The sequence below is a fragment of the Brachyistius frenatus genome, unplaced genomic scaffold, assembly GCF_029030835.1.
Source record: "Brachyistius frenatus isolate BFR_SWC_R1_liver_20210118 unplaced genomic scaffold, ASM2903083v1 Contig_147, whole genome shotgun sequence".
Classification (NCBI taxonomy): domain Eukaryota; kingdom Metazoa; phylum Chordata; class Actinopteri; family Embiotocidae; genus Brachyistius; species Brachyistius frenatus.
The window spans coordinates 392501-415640 of record NW_027210746.1 but is presented as its reverse complement, the minus strand read 5'-3'; the positions used below and the strand labels follow the sequence as shown (position 1 = coordinate 415640).

General features: G+C 41.7%; 1 protein-coding gene across 2 annotated transcripts in view; it reads right to left on the bottom strand.

The window, feature by feature from the left end:
- Nucleotides 1-17783: 17783 nt before the first annotated feature.
- The window catches only part of LOC138631020 (protocadherin-10-like), a 20099-nt gene continuing 14742 nt past the window's right edge, over nucleotides 17784-23140 (bottom strand). For both annotated transcript variants that reach the window (XM_069715726.1, XM_069715727.1), the window contains exon 5: nucleotides 17784-19289. In XM_069715726.1, coding sequence (XP_069571827.1) covers nucleotides 19236-19289 — 54 coding nt within the window. In that variant the 3' untranslated portion in view covers nucleotides 17784-19235. The remainder of the gene's footprint in view (nucleotides 19290-23140) is intronic.

Here is a 23140-nt window from a genome sequence, read left to right as displayed (position 1 = left end):
TTATTGCAAGGATGGAGGTTGTGAAGGCTGAATACTCCGGTGATCCAGTTTAGGTTTCATTGCCAAGAACTTGTATTCAAAGGTAATGAATGTCAAGGGCAAAGCAGAAGAAATTACAATGAGATGGGTAATGAGCAACCATCAGTGATGTCATCGTTGGTTTGTGAACGTTATGAATCCTCCAGTTCAGATTCTGTCCGTCACCATCTTTGCTAGTTCGGAGCAGTTTGGAGCAGGAAGTGACCATATTTGGACGGGCTGGGGGAGGAGCCAGACTGGTGGATCTGACTGATCTGATTGGAAACCTGACGATACTACGTCCCGCCCACCGATAGCTGTAACCTGACTGCGCCGCAGGCCTGTCAATCAAACAGACACGCCCCCAAAAACAGGTCTTCTTGAATCTTCTTTTCTAATGAATGAGGGATTATTTTCAGATGGACCTCCAGAAAACTAATAAGAAGGAGTGACTTTAGCTAACAACACCGAGATAACTGATGGACACATTTTATTCACTTTGGATTTGATGAGAGAAGTTGAATGGGAGTCTATGGAGCCGGAGGCTTTTTGGAGACGACCTCTAGTGGCACTCGCTGGTATTGCAGCTGAAGGCACTTCTGGATCAGAACCATTTTACAGACCTGAAGCTATGAACTGTTTTATAAACAGTCTGTGAATATGACGCACTGCTGTTTCAGTCTGAGGTGTGATTGCAGTCCCACTGCAAAACTTTCTTTGACACAAAGCAGCTGCTGGAATCAAAATGAATGTTGAAGTTGATTGTTGCTGCATTTATGAAATAAAACATGGAGAAGAAGAATGAAAGTAGGAGTCACAGACACGTTTCCCCAGCTGATGAGCAATCTGTGTGTGGATGAAGAGAAAGAAGTGGCCACTTCATACCTCACTGCACTTCAGCTCACACTTGTGTCTTTTAAACTCTGATGAAAAATGACTCCACTTCAAGAGGTTTCAGATGACAGTGAGATAATAATATATGATCCAGGGAATCTGGTTTGTGTCTTAAATTAGTGTGTTTAAAAACCTCATGAGATGCCAAGAATAAAGTGGTTTGTAATAATCTGACAGGATTTTAATACTCTGCAAATATGTGACAGCAACTATATCATCAATCTGATGACACATGATAGTGCAGTCTGGCCTCTCACATGTCTGTTGCTCCGTCAGTGTGTTACTTTGAGTATCTACTTCCTCTGCTTTGAATGGACAGGTGTATGCTGACATCGAACCATTTGCATTGAGTCAGAGGACATTTGCAAAAGTTGACCCTTTCGCAGCTCGTCTTTCTTCTTGTGCCTCCGGGCAGCTCTGGAGTCTCAGTGACTCAGCAGCTACATTGCCAGGTTCTCATTAACAACCAATAGTATCTTATCACTGTCCCTGATTGAGTCAGTGTTTACGGCAGGAAGGGTTCACACACCGAGTCTAAACCTGCACACCTCCAGCAAGCTCTTAGACAACCTTGCATGACTAAATTTGATGGCATTTTGACAGCAGAGGGCAAACTGATGCGTTTGGGACGCTCTTTAAGACTACATGCAAGGACAGAACTTTTAAGGTTGGCTAAATGTTGGAAAATAGCTAAATACAAATGTTTAGTTTTTTTTTATCTGGGGCTCGGCCTGTTAAACCCTCTATTCAGCAGATATAATGCATTATGGCTCAGTCAGCAATTTTTTTGGAACACAATCTTTTTCCATCATTATTTTCCACGTGCACCGTCACAGATGCAGAGGGTTCGTTTAATGAACAGAGTTTTTGATATATTAAATAGTAAAATATATTAAACATTGATATACACTGTAAAATAAAAGTAGAAAAATTAAAAGTGGTATAGAACTTTTAATTCTATTGTGTTTCTGTCCACAATAAAAACTACAATTTCAGAAAATGAAATTTGATTCTAAAATTTGACATTATTCATTTCATATTGAGAATTGAACCAATAAATGATACACAGACAACTCTGTGTAAAGACAGAAGGCAGAACTTTTTTCAGCCACAAGTCATTTTGCATTAATACCCGTTTGGTCATTTTCTGGCACCAAGTGTGCGTGTCTGTGCTGATGTGGGGGAGAGGCTCAGCTGAGGCTGTGTTCATGCAGATTAGGAGGTGTAATCTTCCTACATTTGCTCTAAATCTGCTCGGACTCTCTGTTATCACAATGCAGAGAGAGAAAGTCGTTAGTCGGCAGAACCAAGAACACTCAGACCTCTCCATCAAATCGGTCTGCACACGTTGAAATATCCAACATCAGTTCAGAGAATCAACATCACTTTTTGTTATCATGTCCAGAGGATTCTTACAGTGAGTCCTCTGCTTTGTTCCCTGCCGTTACATCTCAAAGTGTCTAAACAGGTTTCCATTTCATTTCAGGCCTAACTGATCATCAATGTCCTAAATGCTGTGCAGAAAGAAAACTTGAGTGAAAACGTTTTCCTTGAAAAGTTTAAACATCCGGTCATCTGCTCACTGAGTCTGCGGCTGTCATGTTTGCAAACCCGTTCTCACCCTGAGTTTGGAGAGATGTAGGTGACACTAATTTATGGGATGTCCTGGATTTGTATTTTGCAACTTCAGGTTCTTCCAAATGAGGTCTCTGTCAGCCGTCAGCTTGTCTCCCTCGCGTTTCTCTTGTTGCAGCGTTTAAATGTTTCAGTGAAAGATTTAGTCAACTCCTCATTTTAAACCTTTAGTGCAGAACTTTTACATGTAAATCAATGTCCATCACATTCAAGCCCTTGTGTTCACACCCTGCTGATTACACCTATGAGCACCAGAAGAGCCTCTGGATTTCACACCATGCAGAGTTTTAAAATCTGTTGTTTGATAACACGTTAACTTGAATTTGGATCCAAATAATTCATCATGTGGCTCGTCTCTACTTTCCAAATGATGTTAGACAAAATGGATCAAATTCTCAGAGTGAATTAAGTTCTTTTTTAGGGGTTGTGGTGCTTTTTATTTCAATTATCCACAATTTACCTCTGATTATAGAGCGTATGACGTGAGCAAGGGTCAACAGTGTTTTTGTAATTACTGTCACTGGCAGAGGGAGGAGACAAAAGTTTGCACTGCAACTTTAAGTTACTGACATGAATCATAAGCGATTGTTTGATTAAATATAATGTATTGAACAAAAGTTGTACCTTTTTATACACATTCATTGGTCACTCCCTTTTATTGATGTAATACACCAGCTAGGTTTGTGCACACTATTTTAACTATTTCTTTATGTGCTGATAATTCATGTTTAAACATCTTTAGATAATTCTTACTGATGTGAATGAATTTAAGTTTGTTTTGTTACAGCATAATGAAACATGGGTTCAAGCTCCAGCCCTCCTCAAATCAACCTCAGAAAAACAAGATTCTCAACATAAATAATGTCACCTTTAAGACATCTTTTAGCCTTACTCCTTTACTTAAATGCCGCTTGACGAAAGACATGAAAACTTTGCAGATATGTGTTTCCATAAATCATCTTGGGGCGTGAGAGAAGCTGCTCAGCCAGAATCTGGTGGAGGAGGAGAGTCCTTCAGATCCACACAAGTCTTCCATTACAGAGTTTTCCCTGTTTTTAGACTACTGGCAGGCTGATGTGCGTTTATAAGGCTAAAAATTGTTTAAAAAAAAACATCTATGCGCTGCATCGAGATATGAATCAAAAGGCCTAATAAAGATTAAGGCTTTGATTTGTACAAGAAAGAGGAGCTCAGAAATCATTAACCAAATTAACATCAAAGTCGGCGTCCTCGCTGCTCTCTAACTTATACAGGCTCTCAAGCAGCACCACTGTTTTATCTGGTTCACATGAAAAGCTCCACTGCTCCACTGTGGGTGGGTGTGTGTGTGTGTGTGTGTGTGTGTGTGTGTGTGTGTGTGTGTGTGTGTGTGTGTGTGTGTGTGTGTGTGTGTGTGTGTGTGTGTGTGTGTGTGTGTGTGTGTGTGTGTGTGTGTGTGTGTGTGTGTACTTGTACTTAAATAATGAGGACATTTATAGGTTTACACAGTATCTTAATTCCCTAAATTTTAGGTTGAACACGTCATTCAGGGTGAGGCTCGTGCTTAGAATATGTACATTTAACTTCACTGTATTGGCTTACAGATGCTGATGAGATTTGTATTCTTGCATAAATGTAGAAAAAGTTATGCTTTTTAAAATGAAAACATATCAGTGTGGTTGTGGCATAGCTATTAAAATTTAGAGCCAAATGACATGTCTTTTTTTGTAACAAGACAATCTGTCCGGTGCCAGAAAAGTGTCACAGTTCAGTATCAGACTTTCGTTTTGGATTATTGTTGGAGTTTAGTGTGATTTGGCATAAATTAAGAGACTTCTATTTCTGCTTGTGACTACTGCAGGATCGTAAAGAATACTGATGTCTTCTATTAGACCTTTTTCATGGCAGACATTTTTCAGGAAAGATGGCTCACCAGGGAACTAGCGCACCTTAATGGAAAGAGGAGGTTTTCCTGCTGTGATGTTGTGAATATCTGCTCTGAGAAAGGTCCATTGCCTTCAGTTATTAATTACATATAGGATATGACATTATATGAACAAGTCCTCCTCTGCATTCCTGAATGCTTTACGTCCTTCTTGTATGTTCAAGGGCACTCTGTTGGCTCATTACATCCCTCAGATCCCACCGAAGCTATAACCGCAGCTCATCCGCCACATGACGATGCATCTGTTTTCTAAATGTATTTTCTTCACTTTGTTGCCACTGGCTGAGCTGAGGTTCAGCTAAAATCACAGAAACGTGTCACGACAACTGAATCATCTTTAGACTTCTGGTACTTTTTGTTTATTGAGTTAAATCTTGAATTTATGGCTAATTCATGAAAACAATGTTGTGTCTGTCAGTAGAGAGAGAGACGTTTCCATCCGGCTCATCTGCAACTCAGCGTGCAACAACCTGTAACATGTCCTTCATTAACATCATAACCACTAACAGATCATGTGAATAACGCTGATCATTGGTGTGTTGCACAGGAAGTAAGTCGTTTGACATCCAATGTACCTTTTTGTCACTCTTATTTACCATTATTAGCCAATGTTTTGTTGTTTTAGACGGTCTTCACAGAATAATTCAATATGAACGGAACAAGGAAGAAGGATACGCTGGTTGGAAGGATATCCACATTTATCCTGTCAAAAAGCTGAGATGTAATAGTCATCAATGAAGACAACACCAGGCGATGTTAAACCTCGATGCAAAACAGAAGTGAAGGAAAGAACGTGGACAAATAACAACATTTTACTTTATATGCTTCTCAAGCACATTCATACTGTGTTGTTGTTGTTGTTGTTGTTGTGTTGTAGTTGTTGTTTGCCTTGAGCTGATTTCTACTGCAGTTATTTCTGTAGCATCAGGAGTTTTGACTGTTTATTTTTTTCAGTCTAACAGTTTTTCAGTGCAGGTTTCTTCAGAAGGAAGCGGGCAGAGCTGCATATCAGGCTCAGGTCAGGTCTCATGATGTGTCCCACTTGTGGACTTGTTATTTGTGACTTCTTTTAACAACAGGGCATGTTCTACAGTGTCTGTTAGTAAGTTAGCATCATTAGCACTGCGCTGAGCCAGGAACACTCCCAGGTGTGAGCAGGCGAAGCTTTGATGCTGAGCCAAACTTTACAGCTTTGGCTTCGCTTTCTGATGAAGGACTTGAAGCGGCATGAACGATCCAAACCGCTGCGGTGATTCTTCACAAAGATTTTTTTGAGATGTTGAATGGAAACAAAGCCACTGCAGCGGCAGCATGTAATGAAATACAGCTGCTGCACAAACGGAGAGGGGATATTACGATTTATTAATCTCAATATAAGAAGAATAATTAAGCATTTAACTACAGAGTCTGCAAATACAATGTTCAGTTCAAGACAATGATAGTCGAGGGAAGTTGTAAGGGAACCATCAACACAAATATTCTGGGAGATTCCAATAAAACAAGTCTGTGCTGTTGTAATTGCTGCGGGTGTCATTCAGGGTCACACCTCTTTGTTCATTCACAGGAAATCAAGATTTACAGCTTCTGCACAAACACTGCAAGTCCCAGTGGAAACCCGGGGTACTGAATGGGTTTGTGACTGCAGCTTACTTGAACTTTAAAGTGAAAATTGTAAAACAGGTTTAACAAAGTGGGGAGGACACGTCCCAGCGTCCTCAGGGGAAATTACATCTCCACTTGACCGAAGAAAAGAATCATCCATGCTGTTAGCATATGACACTGACCTATTTGTCCTGCACTCTACATAGGCTGGGTCAGCTGCTTCTTATTCAGATCGAGCCGACCACACTGAGATCAGATGTCTGTCTCAAATATCCAGCAGCACTTTCCTGTCATTATAACCAAACTGTTTCCATTTACAAGCATTTTACTAACATTTCCTGAATGATTTGTCTGCAGATATGTGTTCATTAATATATTTGTCAATAACTGTGATACTCCCTGACAACCCATCAGTAGAGGCTGCTGTATAATCAGATTATGGATGATAATATAATCAGAATATAGGATACCGTATGTCTTCATGGGAAACATTATTACTGTACAGTATTTGTCAACATTTATAAACACTTCTTCACAGTTTGTTGTGGATCAGGAAGGAAGTTTCAAGACTGCCTCTGTTGGATGTAAATGATGTGCAGGACGAAGATAAAACCTTGATGAGTACGTGTTACACGCTTGATCATCATCAGTTCCTGAGTTACACACATCTTTGTGAGTGCTGGTCCGTGCACACTGCGATTTCTCTCTGACACTTTTTCTTTCTTTGTGTTAAATGTAAGGCTTTTTTTATTTTATTTTTTTTATTAAAAATTAAGCCTGGATGTCTAAAAAGGACATCAGGGTCAGATCTAACTGCCTGTTGTTTCAGCGTATTGCTTTTAAACAAGATTAAAACGGATCAATCTATTCATCCTCTGGTGCCCCTCTCAAATAACCCACGATGGCCATCAGTAGGTTGGAGTGTGGTTGAATAAACCTACTCGTTACTGTGTTTGCTCTCTGTGGTGTGATGCTCTTCATGGTTTCTCTCAGCTCTGTAGTGGTTGAAAGTGCTGCCTCGGTGTGGCTGGATGGCCAAAACAGAGAGGAGTCGGAGGAATCTCAAAAATACGTGTCACTCAACACAAATCATGTGGCATTACATCACTTCACATCACATCACATCACTCCAGAGGCTGGAGGACGTTCATTCAGCACCAGAAGGAAATCACATCTACAGACCAAATGACTGCTAAAGTGTTCGAGCCAGCAGAGGAGCAAATGGTCTTGTTTTGACTGCCCTTCGACCCCTGATGACATGACCTACCACCCCAACACACACACACACACACACACACACACACACACACACACACACACACACACACACACACACACGCACACACGCACGCACGCACGCATGCAAATCACCTCATGTCGTTATCTCCACTTTTGAGGCTCATTAAACTTTGTTTGCTTGTTTGTTTAGGGTTGATCTAGAGTGTGTGTGTGTGTGTGTGTGTGTGTGTGTGTGTGTGTGTGTGTGTGTGTGTGTGTGTGTGTGTGTGTGTGTGTGTGTGTGTGTGTGTGTGTGTGTGTGTGTGTGTGTGTGTGTGTGTGTGTGTGTGCTACATTCCTCCATATGGTCTGGTTTCAACCATTTGACCAGTGAAATCCAGTGATTTGTGAGTGCAGGATTCACAGGAAGTGACATCAGACCCTGCGAGCAGAGACTGACCCACACAGTTTACTTTCACTCTTCTATAAAAATCATTGCACCATTTTTTGTTTGCTTTTTTCAAATGTAACAGCCACATATTAGTGGAGCAGGCTGGTAACGTGGGACTCTGAACTTATGCTTTAGGTTAACACAAACCTGTCTGACTAAATGATGATTGAACTGTTGGGTGTAAAATAAAGGTTCTCTCAGCTGCTGGGTGAAGACGCGCTGCTGAAGGCCATGTTGGACCTCTTATCTACTTGTTGAATTTGATGGTGCATCTGCAGTTATATTTTTTTCTTATAATTATTTTAACAAGGGAAGCTTTAAAAGATTTGATTTTTTTTTTTTTTTTTTTTGAATGTATTTAACCTCCCTTCAGTGAAGAGAGACATCCCACCCGGGCAATTTAATCACATATCTAAATCTGTGAATGGAAAAAAAACTAAAAGTAGACACATCCATTAATGGACCATAATTCAGTATATATCCACTGTTTGCAGCTCATTAGTCAGACAAGAAGGCTCCTTCAGTCACCACTGTTACTTTAGTATTATGTGCAAACCCACTGATTAATATTAATCGATCCCTTTGAAGTACCCTAAAATCTCATTCATAAATCAAAATGAATAAACATGAACAGCTCCATACTGTCATGTTTTTTTCTCTATTTACTTTTTCATATATTGAATGTGATATTGAAGATTTCTAGCTTTAATAGTTCTATGATCTGACCTCACTCATGTAATTGTATTGTGATCAATAACATTACTCTGACTACTATCATGTAACTATTACTAGTACGTATTTGGGTGGAGGTCTTTTTTGTATTTCTCTTCATGATTTGTTTGTTAGAGTTCAGGTTTTTTTTGGTCATAGTTTTCTCTGCTGTTCTGGACTGTTTTCTTACTTAAAAAGTTTAATCAAATTATATTCTTGATATTTTCTGCTGAAGTTGCCCTTTAAGCTAAATTAAGGGTTGAGTGTTTTTCAGCTTCTTATTTCCACATCATTTATTCCTGCAGCAGCAGCAGCAGCCTTCCTTCCTTCCTTCCTTCCTTCCTTCCTTCCTTCCTTCCTTCCTTCCTTCCTTCCTTCCTTCCTTCCTTCCTTCCTTCCTTCCTTCCTTCCTTCCTTCCTTCCTTCCTTCCTTCCTTCCCCCCTCCTCCTCCTCCTTCTCCTCCCTCCTCCTCTTTGCTTCCAACTCTGGACAAATGCCTCCCCAACTGTTGAAGCATATGGTGGTCAGTCCCGAGGAGCGACTGGATGGATGACTGAATATATGTGTGTGTGTGCCAGTGGGAATTGTTTGCCTGCAAAGGCCCAGTCATGTACTTGTTAGCAATTAGACGCTGTTTGATCCCGGGCATGTAGCTGCATGCATGCCTACAAGGATGTTTGCATAGGAGGGTCTGTGTTTATGCTGGATGGAGAAAGATAACATGCTGTGACTGATGACACTGTCTGTTATCAGAGAAAGAACAGAGCGAGGGACGAGCGGCTGATGGAAGCCAGAGGGAGAGATGGGAATGAGACGTACACGGGGAACGCAGCGTCCTGAGGTGAGGAAGACCTCGCCGGGCTGCGAAGATCTGTCAGTCTGATGGGAAAGTAAAAAAGGTAAATTAGAAACTTTCACAACTTTAAAGATAATGACACTTTACTGACCTGACCACAGTGTGCTTTAAAACCCTCTGATGTGATCGCACTGCACCGTTTTAAAAATATACTGCACCTTATGTTGGCAGGTTTCAGGTCAAGATATTCGCACGTCTTCCATCCAACTTGTCCTCAGAGCAGATCTATTTCCAATGATTCCAAACAACAACACAGATTGTTTTCATCAATAGGACCTGTATGTCTTTATACTATAACAACAGGAAAGCTCAACATATGAAGAAAGTACCAGCAGCAGGCGTAGCGGACCTTCATAACCATATTAAACGTGGTCAATGTTGTGTAATGGTCACAGTCCGGTTCAGTTTTAAAACTACTGTACTTGATCAGGTTCAGGAAAAGATGATGTTTTGGGTTAACCTGAACTGTTTTTTTTTTCACACGGGACACAAACAGTGATCTTCTGGTCCTGTGTTTGATCCGTCCAACAACCCCCGACCAATTACAAACTCAGACTTGGTAACTTGATACTACTAATGATCCTTTGTCTTTACAAACAGCTCCAGTTTTCCTCAGAACACTTGCACATAGGTTTTTTTTTTTTTTTAATGAATCTGGCAGGTATTATATTTTTTTGCCACAGTTTTTTTAATTGTTCTTATTTAGGCAATCTTAATGTCTGCAGATGGTATTAATAAACTTTAGTTTGCAATTTAACTTAATTTTCAAGAAATAAATGCACACTAGCTGTCCTGCATCCCAGTCATTCGTATCCATTCTCATCTTTTAGAGATACTGCAGCAAGCTTGATGTAGAATGTAGGCTGCTGCATTAACTTTTCATAAGAAGACCAAATAAAGAACCACTAAAAAGTTACACCCCTTTACTTACACCATCTGCTGGGTTGAATCTCCAGTGGAAACGCTGCAGGGGACATCTTCAATGGTCAACAACTGACTTCACATTTCTTTTAGGTCTCCAGAAGATTTATCAGTGTTGTGTATGGAGGTCCAGCTGCAGAGTGCTCGACCAGTGTCAGGCAGGGATTAACCTGTAAATGCAGTGTGGTATGAATGGGTCAAACATGTGTATTCAAGTGGAGTAAAGCCCGAAGGACATCTTCACCGGTGGAAACATTTATTTTGTGGTTACCCTGAATATATTTGTGAATTCAGCAAATAAATGTACCTCACATGGTAAACATCACATGGAGATAAAAATAAGGGTCTCCTCCTGCACCATAAAATACAACAAGAAACAGTTAAACGTCCTCGCCAAACAGAGTCATCTAAAAGGAAAGAATGGAATCTGCAGTATTTATAGACCGTGGCTGATTAGTAGCGAAGAGCCTGAGAAGATACAGAATGAGGCACCCTGAGGAAACACACTCAGTGAAACTCAGCTCAGCTTCAATATCAAATAAAAGCAGCAAACTAACTGCTGCCAGTGAAGAGAACACAGTCCATGTGCCGCCATCCTGGCTCGCCTCGGGCCACACAACCGTCCACAGACGGCTGGACAACACCATTCGACAAGTCAGCCCTACCACTGATGTGTGTGTGTGTGTGTGTGTGTGTGTGTGTGTGTGTGTGTGTGTGTGTGTGTGTGTGTGTGTGTGTGTGTGTGTGTGTGTGTGTGTGTGTGTGTGTGTGTGTGTGTGTGTGTGTGTGTGTGTGTGTGCGTGTGTGATCACTGTGACACTAAGCAGCTTTCATCCTGGGTGGCTCTACTCCCCCCGACCCTCCCACACCCTTCCCCCTAAGGGCATGATCGCTGGAGCCAGTCGAGACCAGGACAAGTCGGGGCAGCGAGGATCAGGCGGGGTCAGCAGGGAGAGTACGGAGATAATCTCCTGCCAAAGCCCAGCAAACAAACCAAACATGTTTTACAAATGTGCTCCAATTCACCTGGACTGGTCCGGCCATCTGGCGTACCAGGCAGGTTCTTGGTGGGCCGACGTAACTTCCTGGCCGACACAACATTGTGTTATTGTTGTTGTTGTTGTTGTTGTTGTTATTTTCTTGTTTTATCTGAACTGCATAAAGCAGGTAGATCGGCCCTTTTTTTTCTTAATTGACACAAATTCTCATCTCCAGACTCCTCCCCCTTTGGCCTTTCAATAAACAGCATATCTGTGCCAAACTGGATAAGACACAACATAAAGGAGGTGCAGTAAAGTCGTGGACCAGATGCAACCAAATGTGCAGAAGTCAAAAGAAATGAGTGTAGAACTTGTGGTTAACAGAAACTGACAGCTGGCTGGCGACCTGGTGCAACAATATGTGAGAGATGACGATGATTAAAATGAGGCTACACTACTGTGGCGTGCAGGAAGCCATTAAGATCCCCTTGATAAAAATGAGGAAAAAAGTGCTATAGGTGAAGTAACTGCTGTTTACCGTCCACCAAAAAGACTCCCGCTCACATGCACTCCTATTTACAATCACCCATCAATGCGTGAGTTTGGACGGTGCAGAAGTCCCACACAGACTGTGTTCAAAGTTATCTTCACAAGAGAAGCAAGGAGCAACTCGTTGGCTTTTTAAACCTGTGAGCACAAATGCCGTGGAACTCTGCAGGAGACATGCTTCATAAATAAGGCAGCACTTTCCAGATCTATCCTACTAGTTTAGTATATAGAAACGGTCCATTTGAAATCTGAAAAAAAGACCGTCCAAGGAGGTATTACTCACTAATGTTACATAGGACGCAGAATACATGGGATTTTCTCAATGTTCCCTCCTGTCACAGTGAACTGTTTTGTTTTGATTACTTCATCTCACTTAGCTTGAAGCTCTAAATACGTGAGTTAATTTCACATAAGTAGTTTCTTTTTATGGATTTTGTTTGTTTATTTTGTTTGGTTGCCATGGGCAGCGCTGTACAACCTGCACAGTGACAATGTTTTTGATTGTTCTCACTCCTCTGAAGCTCCCTGATTAAAACGTCACACACGGTTTGTCTCATGAGCTCAGACAAGATCAGCTGCTTTCATGTGTGGAGAGGTTTGCATGAGAAATGTCAAAAAAAGCTGCACAGAATTTTTTTTTTATTAACTATCAGATATGCAACCAGTCATGTCCATATAATGACTATGTAACACTTTGCTCTATTATCTGAATCACCACTCTAGTTTGTTCCCCCTTGCAAGGAAGCTGAAAATCAGAATAGTCTTCAAAAAATATTGAAAAACCACAGCAACAATCTGATCAACACGCTCTGCATGTTTTTCCAATTTTCATTCATATCAACTGCAGCGTTGAATCAAAATCCAGCCAAACTCTTACATGCAGCATGTGAGCTGTCATTCAGTGTTTGAGCACGGTAGGATATTATAAAACAAAAGGCATAATTCACTCTGTAATAACCTTAAATGATGACATTGATGTAAGAAATACCAGTGGATTTAACATGACAAGTGCGCGAGCAGGTATATTCCTATTCACAATGCTCGTTAAAAGGACATCACCACGATATCGACATTTGGGGAGGTCCATATTACAGTATGTCATCAAAAATGTCGTACCATCGTATGTTGTTCAAAAAAATGTCATACTATATTATGTCGTTCAAAATATGAAAAAAAATATCGTACTATAGTATGTTGTCCAACATGTCCAAAAAAGTTCATACCATTGTATGTCGTCCAAAATGTCAAAACAGACAGAAACAACTGACGAAGATGAAGTGCAGACCCGGGTTTCAAATACTGTCAGGCCATGATTAGTGGAGTGCAGCTGTGCCAGCCGTCGGAGGAGTGGAAGAGGGAGGAGCCTGGAGGAGGGAACCGGAGAGACCACACCTACAAAATACAGACCAAAACAAAACGCACAGGTCCCGTTAAAACAAACACGGGAAATGACAGAAACGAGAGGAAGAACGATCAGCGGAGACAAAGGTGAAGACACACGGGGACGAACACAGACCCTGACATGTTGTCCACAATATCATGAAAACATCATACTATATAGTATGTCGTCCAAAATGTCAATAAACTGTCATAGTGTAGTATGTTTTCTAAAATGCCAAACAAATTTCATAGTATAGTATCTTGTCCAAAATGTCATGAAAACGTCACACTATAGTATTAGAGATGTCAGTTCTAATTGTGTTTTCTACGAAGCTGTTACCTGTTCAGGTATCTGTTACTTACAGTCTGATAAAAGACGCTCATGTCCGGCCGCCGTGCTGCTTTCCCTTCTCATTGGGAGACGTGGCCGCGCTCCTTCTGTTTACTTCCACTGTCTGACGTAAGGTACGAGATAGCTCATGAAAGAGAACGGGGGCAACCAATGCACAATTGGTAGGGGGAGTCACACAATTAGGTTTTCCTCAGTAAAGGGAAATACATTTGAAATATACAGCAAATAACAAGAGACAGAACCTTTGATCATAGAATTAGAATATATCTAACATCTTCTACTCTATACTGGGGGGACAGATCGGTATTTTATCAGTACTGGGGGAGACACGACCTCCCGAAAACGACGTGTTTACGACCATGCTCATTAAAGGTTTGGAATGCAAAAATAAGCTTAAAATGACGTGAATATCCAAACCTGAAAACATTTCTTCTGGGAAACATAAAAAATAAATCTGCAAAACATAAAAAAGTACAAGACAGAAATATGAGAGTCGTTCTGGCCACACCGTGTAACATCTTCATGCTGTCTTTATTTCAGCCGCCACCCGTCACGCAGCGCTGTGAGGACAGAGGAGGCAGAGATGTCCCGGCCAGCCTCACCTCCCACATAACACAGGTGATAAGACGAGAGGAGACAGCTGGACAAAAGGGAGTGAAGACAGCACGTGACGAGAGGTCTGGGAGCATTTCACTGCTGTGAACGACTTCTTTCAGTTATATGACTTTTATCTTTAATATAAGTTTTGGAGTTCAGCGTATGAAGGCTGTTTTTTTTTTGGTGAAAATAAGGAGCTGTTTGTCTGCAGCAAAACCTTCGTTTTGTGTTTTAAATTTGGGTCTTATTTTTGTACGTCATGCTGTGGGTTTTATCAGCAACAATCACATCGTAGTCACCAGGTTATTTTAGCAGAGCTGAGAACCCTGATGTGAAGTAACACCAAGAGTCCGAGCATCAGAAGATAAAATGAAGATAAAATTATTACCCAGACTGTCATGAACATCCATCACTGTTTCCACACTTCCTGCCTGAGCTTTGATCACATACTACAGTCATCCTCAGGCAGGTTTCCTCCACTGTCAGGTTTTATCTGCAGCATTTCAGATGCATAGTCTTTCAGTTTCATAAAGCGGTTTAGAGAAACTGCTGGTTTATTTCCCATCTGCCTGGCTGATTTAAAAAAAATAATTTGAGCTCTAATAAATAGGAAATCACCTAAAAATGTTGCTTCTTCTCCGGGTGTGGCGGTGCAACAAAGCCAGAAATGAATATCAACCAGTGTAGATTATATTATCTTCCCCCTCGAGGTGGGCAATGTTGCTAACTATTGCTTTGCCAAAATCACAGTGTGACGAAGCCAGACTGATTATTAGTCATCAGTCGCCTAGAAAGAGACGAGAGAAGCCACTTAGTAGCAGAAGACTGTATTTTATTTAGTGAGCCACTGCTGCCCGACTCCCCGGCAACGTGCGCAGGGCGAGCAGGCTAAAACTCACTAATGAGAAACTTCAATGAAGCAGTTTGCAGAGAAAATCTCTGCGGCAGTGGAGGGTGACAATGGTTTCTGAGTGCTGTGTCTGCACTCAAGGTGGCTGAAGAAAGAAAAGGTGAGCCATGTAGTGGCTGTATCACTGTCAGCTGATTGGTCGGTGAGTGCAGAGATCTGAGTCAGGGTGTCAAAGCGGAGCCTCGATGAGCGTAACGCAAATTGAAGCCTGTTGGAGGGCAAAGCGAGGAACGAGAACACAGTTGGCTCTCTGAGTTTCTCGTCCTGGCTCTCTTTCTGAGACTTGTTCAAAGTCCATCTGTCAGTCATTCATCCACATTTGAAGAGCCCGTAATCAACCTTCACGCAGACCGTCCACAACCGCTTGCGGTTTTATTTCCACCCACACGGATCAGCAGGGAATTCAAGCACCGATTCACCGTGATGACTTTTTTTTTTTTGTCCGCCGGCATCTACAAAAGAGCTCTGACATGAAAAAGTTCAGCCTCTGCTTATAATCCGCTTTGCCTTTGTGAAGTAAGTGACTTTGAAACTCGCAATTGCAATTACCCCCCCCCCTCCCTCCCTCCCTCCCACTCCTCCAACTCACCGGAAATAGAAAGACAGAAGACGCACTCTTTATTTCACCGTCCGCCTCTCTTCGAATCCTCCCATTTGTTTGGGGAATTGTAAGTCTCTTTCTTTGTTCTTAATTTATCTTTCATTATACTCTAATGGTTTTTCTCATTTGGAGCCTGGTGTGCATAAACGCACATGGAAATTAAAACTTTGGTTTGTGACAGAGATTAGCGTCGAGTGGAGGTCAAACATAATAGCTTCTATTTAACAAGAAAATAGATATGATTATACCGCACTTGCTCTCTGTTCAACTTTTGTCCTCAATCTAAACGGTGCTGCTCCGATAGCTCTGCCCTCATTACGCAGCAACAAAGGGGTCGAGGCGTCACACTGCCGCCCCTCTTTATTTGTCGTCCTATATTTAACTTCAGAATGGTGTTCTGAAACCCCCAAAAACAGGACTGAGGAATTCCATCTGTGGTATTCATTGCTCCTCCCTGTTTGCTTGTAATATTTATAGTTTGCACCAACAAAGATGTGAAGCTTTTGTCAGTCGGATGAACAAATCAGTGAATATTCAGCATGTACTGGCAGATTAAGCAGGCCCACAGACGATTTAGTGTGTGTCTGAACTCCACCTCGTTATTGGTTCATCACCATCTGTAAATACTATAATCTATCTTGGATTACAGCTGCAACATCTACTTTCAGACAGATAAAAACACACAGTGAGATCTCCGAAATCTACACAGCCGTTGTAAAAAGGAATGAGTGGATTACAGAATGTGTGTCGACACGAGAGAGAGAGCGACCATGAAGCTGATTTGATGTTTTCTTGATTGAACTCACTGATCATATTGAGGTCATTTTTGTCTACTGTCACATGTTTTGGGGACGCAATCACAAGTGCTCATTTCACAGTCAGATTAACCCGCAGGAATCTTTGCTCGCTCGGCTCGATCGATACGCGCCGATAGCGCCGCTGACGGAGAGAGATGCAGCGTTTCTACTCGCCGTCCCGGGAAGGCTCTCACACCTGCTGCCTGATGAGACGCCTTTAAATAAAACACCAATTTGTAAAAAGGTTTACGACACTGAAAGCCTCCGTCATATAACCAGACGACAAGCCTGCGCCGGTAATAAACGTGGGCCATATGTTCGTCTCGGTGGTGTGGTCGACGCTGCGGGGCAACATCGTCTGCCAAAGAGCCCGAGCCTCACCCCGCTCCCAAACTCATTTCTCATGCGCATAATCTACCTCATATCTACCAAACCGTACACATTCCTGCACTCATTCATTTGTTATTGAGAGTTAATGCGACCCAACGTGTCCTCTACTGAGGGCATGAATTGTCTCAGGAGGCTGAACATACCATGACAGCTCAGTGACATGAATCCAACAGCATGGCCTCGTATAGGAGTCCCAGTATGGATGAAGGAAATATAGTTTTACACTGGAGGAGTGTTTCTCATTAGAACTTCAATCACAACTCAACAAGAGTAATAGATTACAGCGATATTTAACAAATCAAATACCTGAAAACTATTCAATAAAAATGAGCTCCACCCTCATCGGCCTCAGTACTTGTAATAATAATAAATGAACATTTTATGTAAAAAACGTACTGCAACATTTTAAATAGATAACTTTCACTTCAATGTCAGCATACAGCATCAGTCAACACCTCTGTTTCAGTCTGAGGACACATGAAAGATCATACTTTGGATAAACTCCTGATTCCAGCTGGCAGACGCAAATGAGCATTAAATGAAAACACAGAAGAAAAGTACCTCATATTAACATAATAACTTTCAACCTCTGCAGGTTATATATTTGTGCATGTTGCCCTTCAGTGTGCACAACATACCACTTTGTCGGCCCAGAGCCCGGAGCTCCTAAAGAGGAACCAGGCCCCTCGGCTGTCTGTGTTTCAATTAATCTGTAATTTGAATGAACACAGCTTATTTACATTCTGACACGGTGTCCTTCCACAGAGACACAACGGCAGGCCATAACGCAGAGCGGGCCTTAGCTCATATTGTTTTTTAATTGTGCATCAAATTTTCAATTAATCGAATGAGCAAAAAAACGAAAACAATTGTCACAGTGAATCGGATGCCGTGGCGGCTGAGAGGACCGGCCCCCTCAGGGCAATTTCACATTTTTCTTGGGGGTCTAAAGTCTAAACTGTAGAGACGTAGACAAAGGAAACAGAACCGCTTCAATCACCTCCAGTCTGGCTTTTATTTTTTAGTTTGTACAACAGGAAACACATCAAAATAAAAGCAGACGAGACCTTCCTTTTCACCATTTTTTTAATTTATTGTTGGCATATTGGTGTGTTTGTGTTTGTAATGTGTGAGAAAGAAATATGTATATACTGGATTCCAACTCCACTGTGTACAACACTCTTAACCATTTGATCACGTTTTTCTTTGTTTCTTTATAAATGGACCCTTAAAGTTTTGGTTACAATGACACAGAATTACCATGAATTTCAATCTAAATTATCACCTCCTTTTTATTTATAGACATGATCTTTATCAATATCCAAAAATAATGAAATAATGTCAAACAATGAGAACTTGAGTTTTACATCTGCTAAGGCTGTTCTGTCTCTCTTTGTCTCCCACTGGGAAAAACAACAAGCCTTCTTCAGGGGCACTTAAAGAAAAGTCGGACCTCTGAATCAGAATGCGGAACCCAGCAAACAAATAGCACGCCTTCAGAACAAGTAGATATAGATAGATTTATATAGAGAGTTTTTATATTCAGCTTGAAACTTTTTAAAAGAGTACAGTAAGCACTTCTCACACATGATAGAAACTACTTGACGCCTCAGAATCAGAAAAGTGTCCAAGCCCACGATGTAGGTGAACAAACCAAACCCAAAGCAAAAAAGAACCGAAAGTGAAAAGAAAAGAACTCGAAACAACAAAAAAAACCATAAATTAAAAAAATATCCTGCCCACAACCTTTTCTTATAAAGTTTGAAGTAGATCTGATTAGAGACATCTGACCACACGAACAGAATAGAAAAATCTAAAACAGTGATATTGCATTTTGAAATGCACAAATATTCTCCTGTACAATTTGGCGTCTCTCTCTGCGAGTACAGACGCCTAAAGGGCTCAGTGGCGGTTTCTCTGGGGGACTCTGGTTTAGGTTGCCTCTCATTGTCTGTTTGTAGTCCTCGTGTGGTTTTATTTTCCTCAAAGATGTATACATCAGTGCTGTAAACAGGCACACACAGATTGGAAAAGGAAGGAGAGATCACTGTCCAGGTTTATCTTTCCACCATCGCTGTCCTTCCCCTTCGCTTAGTTTCTCAGTCCTGCTGAGACCACGGGGTCCTCCCAGTAAGGCTATCCGTCTACCTGCCCGCACCCATCCATCCCGCACCCATCCATCCCACCCCGATCCTCCGTGTCCGACCATCTCCTACTCCCGAGAGATGGGTGCCTCCGAAACCCGGCCGTGCTGTGAGCAGTTCCAGGAAGGAGGAAACTCGTAGCTCCTTAAGTGGATTGTTCCTCATGTTTGTGTGACGTCGTGTGTTATTTCATCTTTTAATTTTTTGCTGGGTGAGGAGGGATGAGGGCAGGGGAGGACAAAATGGGTTGAAAACTCGATGCTTTTTTAAGTAGCCTTGGTTGTCGGGGAGCGATTGTGCAAAGTCACGCAGTCTCCGGTATGTCCACACGAAAGGAGCTAGCAAACCCTTTTCCTCGCTGCAAGCACAGAAAAACAAAAAGCCTGGTTAGCTGTGTGAGTGTGAGTGAGGGAGGGGCAGAGTCCTGCACCGGGTCACGTACCCCCACCGGGTCACGTACCCCCACCGGGTCACGTACCCGCCACGTAAACCCAAAGAGTAAAAGTGAGCCGACTCCTCTCTCTGGCACCATGTGCCATTTGTACAGATGTAACTTACTTGTTTGTACTTGTGGACATAAAAATGAACTAAACGTGTAAAAACATCTTCACATCTGAACCCCCTAAATCACATTATATTATTAACAATCATGCTCTGCTGATGAGCTTTGAGGATGCAGGTTTGCAAAGTTTGACCCATGCAGGACTCTGGTGGCAGCTGGGGGGGGAGGGGGGAGAGAGAGAGAGAGAGAGAGAGAGAGAGAGAGAGAGAGAGAGAGACAGAGGAATGGCAGAAAACAAAAAAAGAAACCAAAACAGCACTTAAATGGCCTCATTCAGAGAATCAGAGGGTTCACACATGCACAAAGAGGGGCAGGAAGTCTCACATCCCTCCACCGGCTGTCTCAATTCACTCTGGTGAAATGGCTCATGGATAATACATGTGTGACTAGTTATGTGGGGGGGGGGGGGTAATGCCAATTTATGTAGGACAACAACAAAAGCAGGAGGCAGCGCTCCAAGCTGCAGTCTCGTTGGTGCTCCCTCCCCTTCTCCCTCCCCTTCTCCCTCCCACGCCTCCATGTTGTCTGAGTTTGATGACAGTAATCTCTGGGACCTGGCTTTAACCCCCCCCACCCACCCACCCCCCGCGATGGGGCCCAGGCCTGCACCTCCCGGGACAAAAGAGTCTCTGTGTATCACTGGCTGACTTGATCAGATTAGAGAGCTTCAGCCTGTTGGTATCATCCCTCTATCCCTTCCTCCACTCCTCCTCCTCCTCCTCCTCCTCCTCCCCACCCAGCCTCCTCTCTGACTGTTGTTCCCTCTCTGCCATTATCCACCAGCCCACTGCCACCCCCTCACTCATTAGCATAAGGGCCAGGGTGATCTACTTTGAGAGGAATGAGTGGCGGTGTTCGTGGGAAAAGCAGCGATATTGGGAGCTCTTCACTTGGAGAGCTGCACCACAGGCGCATAATAATCACGTCGACGGCCACTAATAGAGGCAGAGCAGCTCACAGCCAACACAGTGCAGCAAACTGAGTGGTAAAAAAAGATAGAATAATCTCATTTCAATTTTAATCATGGTTAATAATCGCTGTTGTTTGATTGAAGCAGAAGTTTATCAGCTTTTATATAATACTGACTGTAAAAACTTGCAGCTCACAGTTTCAGATTAGATTTTCAGCCTTTTACAGCTTTAAAACCCTTTAATTGTGAAACATGCATTATGACAACAGCAATATTACTATATTATATTATATAACTAGCACATATCCTTTTATATCTGTCATCCATTTCACAGTGTTTGTCATAAAGCTTTATATCGTTGCTGCTTGAGTTCGCTGCCAGTATCATTTGTGACCTCATTGTTCTTTTTCCCTGAACTCTTTAAACTGCGTCTACATAGACGAGCATCGAGCAGCATGTCAGCAGGAGAGGGAGTCAGTCCTGAGCTGCACTGCTTCACCAAAACAAAGAGCAGTCACTGCAAATTCATGTACGATTCATTTCAGGCCAGAATATACAGGATAGGTATTTATTTTGTCATAAATATATTTTCCAACCATAAAAATGAATTAATTTCAAAGAAAACTGCCAGTTAAATGTACAGATAATTACACAACTAACGCAACAAATTAATTTAAAGCTAACGGGAGACTGAAGCTAAATTAATTTTTGTTCCCACCGCACTGCTTCCTAAAATCTAAATAAGAATGATTAACATTAACTAACGTTTTTAAAATGTAGTTTTTTATCCCCCCCCAAAAAAACCAGCCACCTTCACTGGTGGAGAACAAATATTACTGAACTAGTTTTACAGTCATTAGCATATCATAGCAGTGACGCTGCATTCAGGCAACACGGTAAAAACGGCAATCCAGTCATTAGTTTGAGTGGCAGCAGTGTGTCTCAGCTGTGGAAGTGGGAACACGGTGTCCACGCTGCGGTGGCCCATCACCCGTGATCCAGGATCATCTTTCATGGAGCCTACAACGAGTTTGGCCACAATTTTAAATGAATTGCAAACGGAAACCTTCTTAAACTTTAAAAGTCGTGAACATGTTCGATAAATTTGAATCAATAATGAAGAAAATCCAGGTTTGGACAAAACTTGTTTTTCTGCCACCTTCAGTGAAGTTTTTCCAAAGGTCAGTTTTCTGGGCTTTAAAAAACATATTTTTATATCACAACATCTTATTTGAAAATGTTATTGTTCACACTTTAGTTTTACTGATTCATAGTCTCAACATTGCTGCAGCCATAACCTGAAATCATCACCATAATCAATAAGATATTATTTGCTGCTTGCAATGCAAATCACCTCATCATGTTATTAAGTTCCTTTTTTTTTAACCACCGAAGAGTTTTAAGCCTTTTATTGGCAAAATGGAACAACTTCAATGTATCATTATAATTATTCTATGATCAAGTTAATTCAACTTGTTCTGTACATCTGATCTTTATATTACCATGTAATTCATATCAAATCCTCACAACTATTATATTTGATTGATGTTTTTCTGTTTGAATATGTTCATTCTTTTGTTCTGGTCATATTTTGCTGCTTCGTTGTCATCATAATTAATGACTTCTTTTATTTTTGAACCTTCATGAATTAAACCTTATGATCACCCTCCGTGACAACACGGCCAGCTCGCCGTGCTTCAACACCACGTTTTGGTACATTCTTATAGAAGCAGTTGGATTCTTGCTTTTAACTTTGATTCAGGAAAAGAACAAGAACAAGAAAATAAAAGGCATAGCAAATGAATAAAACATTAATTAAAAGAGGGGGAAAAAAGCATATTTCCTGCTGTTCCTAACAGCATGCTGTGGTTTTAAATGATGGTGCTAGGAAAGCAGCAGGGCTCTGACAGTTTGATAATTCCAGCTAGCTGTGTTGGATGATGAGTGAGGGGGCCTCTTCAGACGCTGCTTGACAAAATTATAATTAAGCATTATCACCAAATTGCAGTGATTGAGGCTGTATCTCTTTGTGGCCTTTGAATGAGAGTTTAGAAACAGTAATTCCTCAGGAAATGTGCCTTTCGCTTTCTTTTTTTATTTTCCCCTCAGTTATCTAAAACAGTTTTTTGAGCCTCGTCTCCAACGCGATGACGTCTGCCGAATGAGAATGAGATGTTAAGCTCGCTGCCTGCCACTCTTCTTCTTCTTCTTCTTCTTCACTGATTAAACCAAGCACTGTCTTTATGTTACAGAAGACATTTTCCCAAAATTAGACGGTATTTTCTTAATGCTAACATCATCACCCACATCAAAGCAACCTTAACCATCATAATTGCTTTTGGCATTTGTAATTTGGAAAAGCCCAGAGGCCACCGCTGAAGGTTTGTGTGTGTGTGTGTGTGTGTGTGTGTGTGTGTGTGTGTGTGTGTGTGTGTGTGTGTGTGTGTGTGTGTCTCGTGTGTGTGTGTGTGTGTGTCTCTGTGTGTCTCTGTGTGTGTGTGTGTGTGTGTGTGTGTGTGTGTGTGTGTGTGTGTGTGTGTGTGTGTGTGTGTGTGTGTGTGTGTGTGTGTGTGTGTGTGTGTGTGTGTGTGTGTGTGTGTGTGTGTGTGTGTGTGTGTGTGTGTGTGTGTGTGTGTGTGTGTGTGTGTGTGTGTGTGTGTGTGTGTGTGTGTTGAAATGAATTGAAACAGTAAGTGAGGGAAGATAAGATCATCACAGTCTGAGATAATGGAGATGC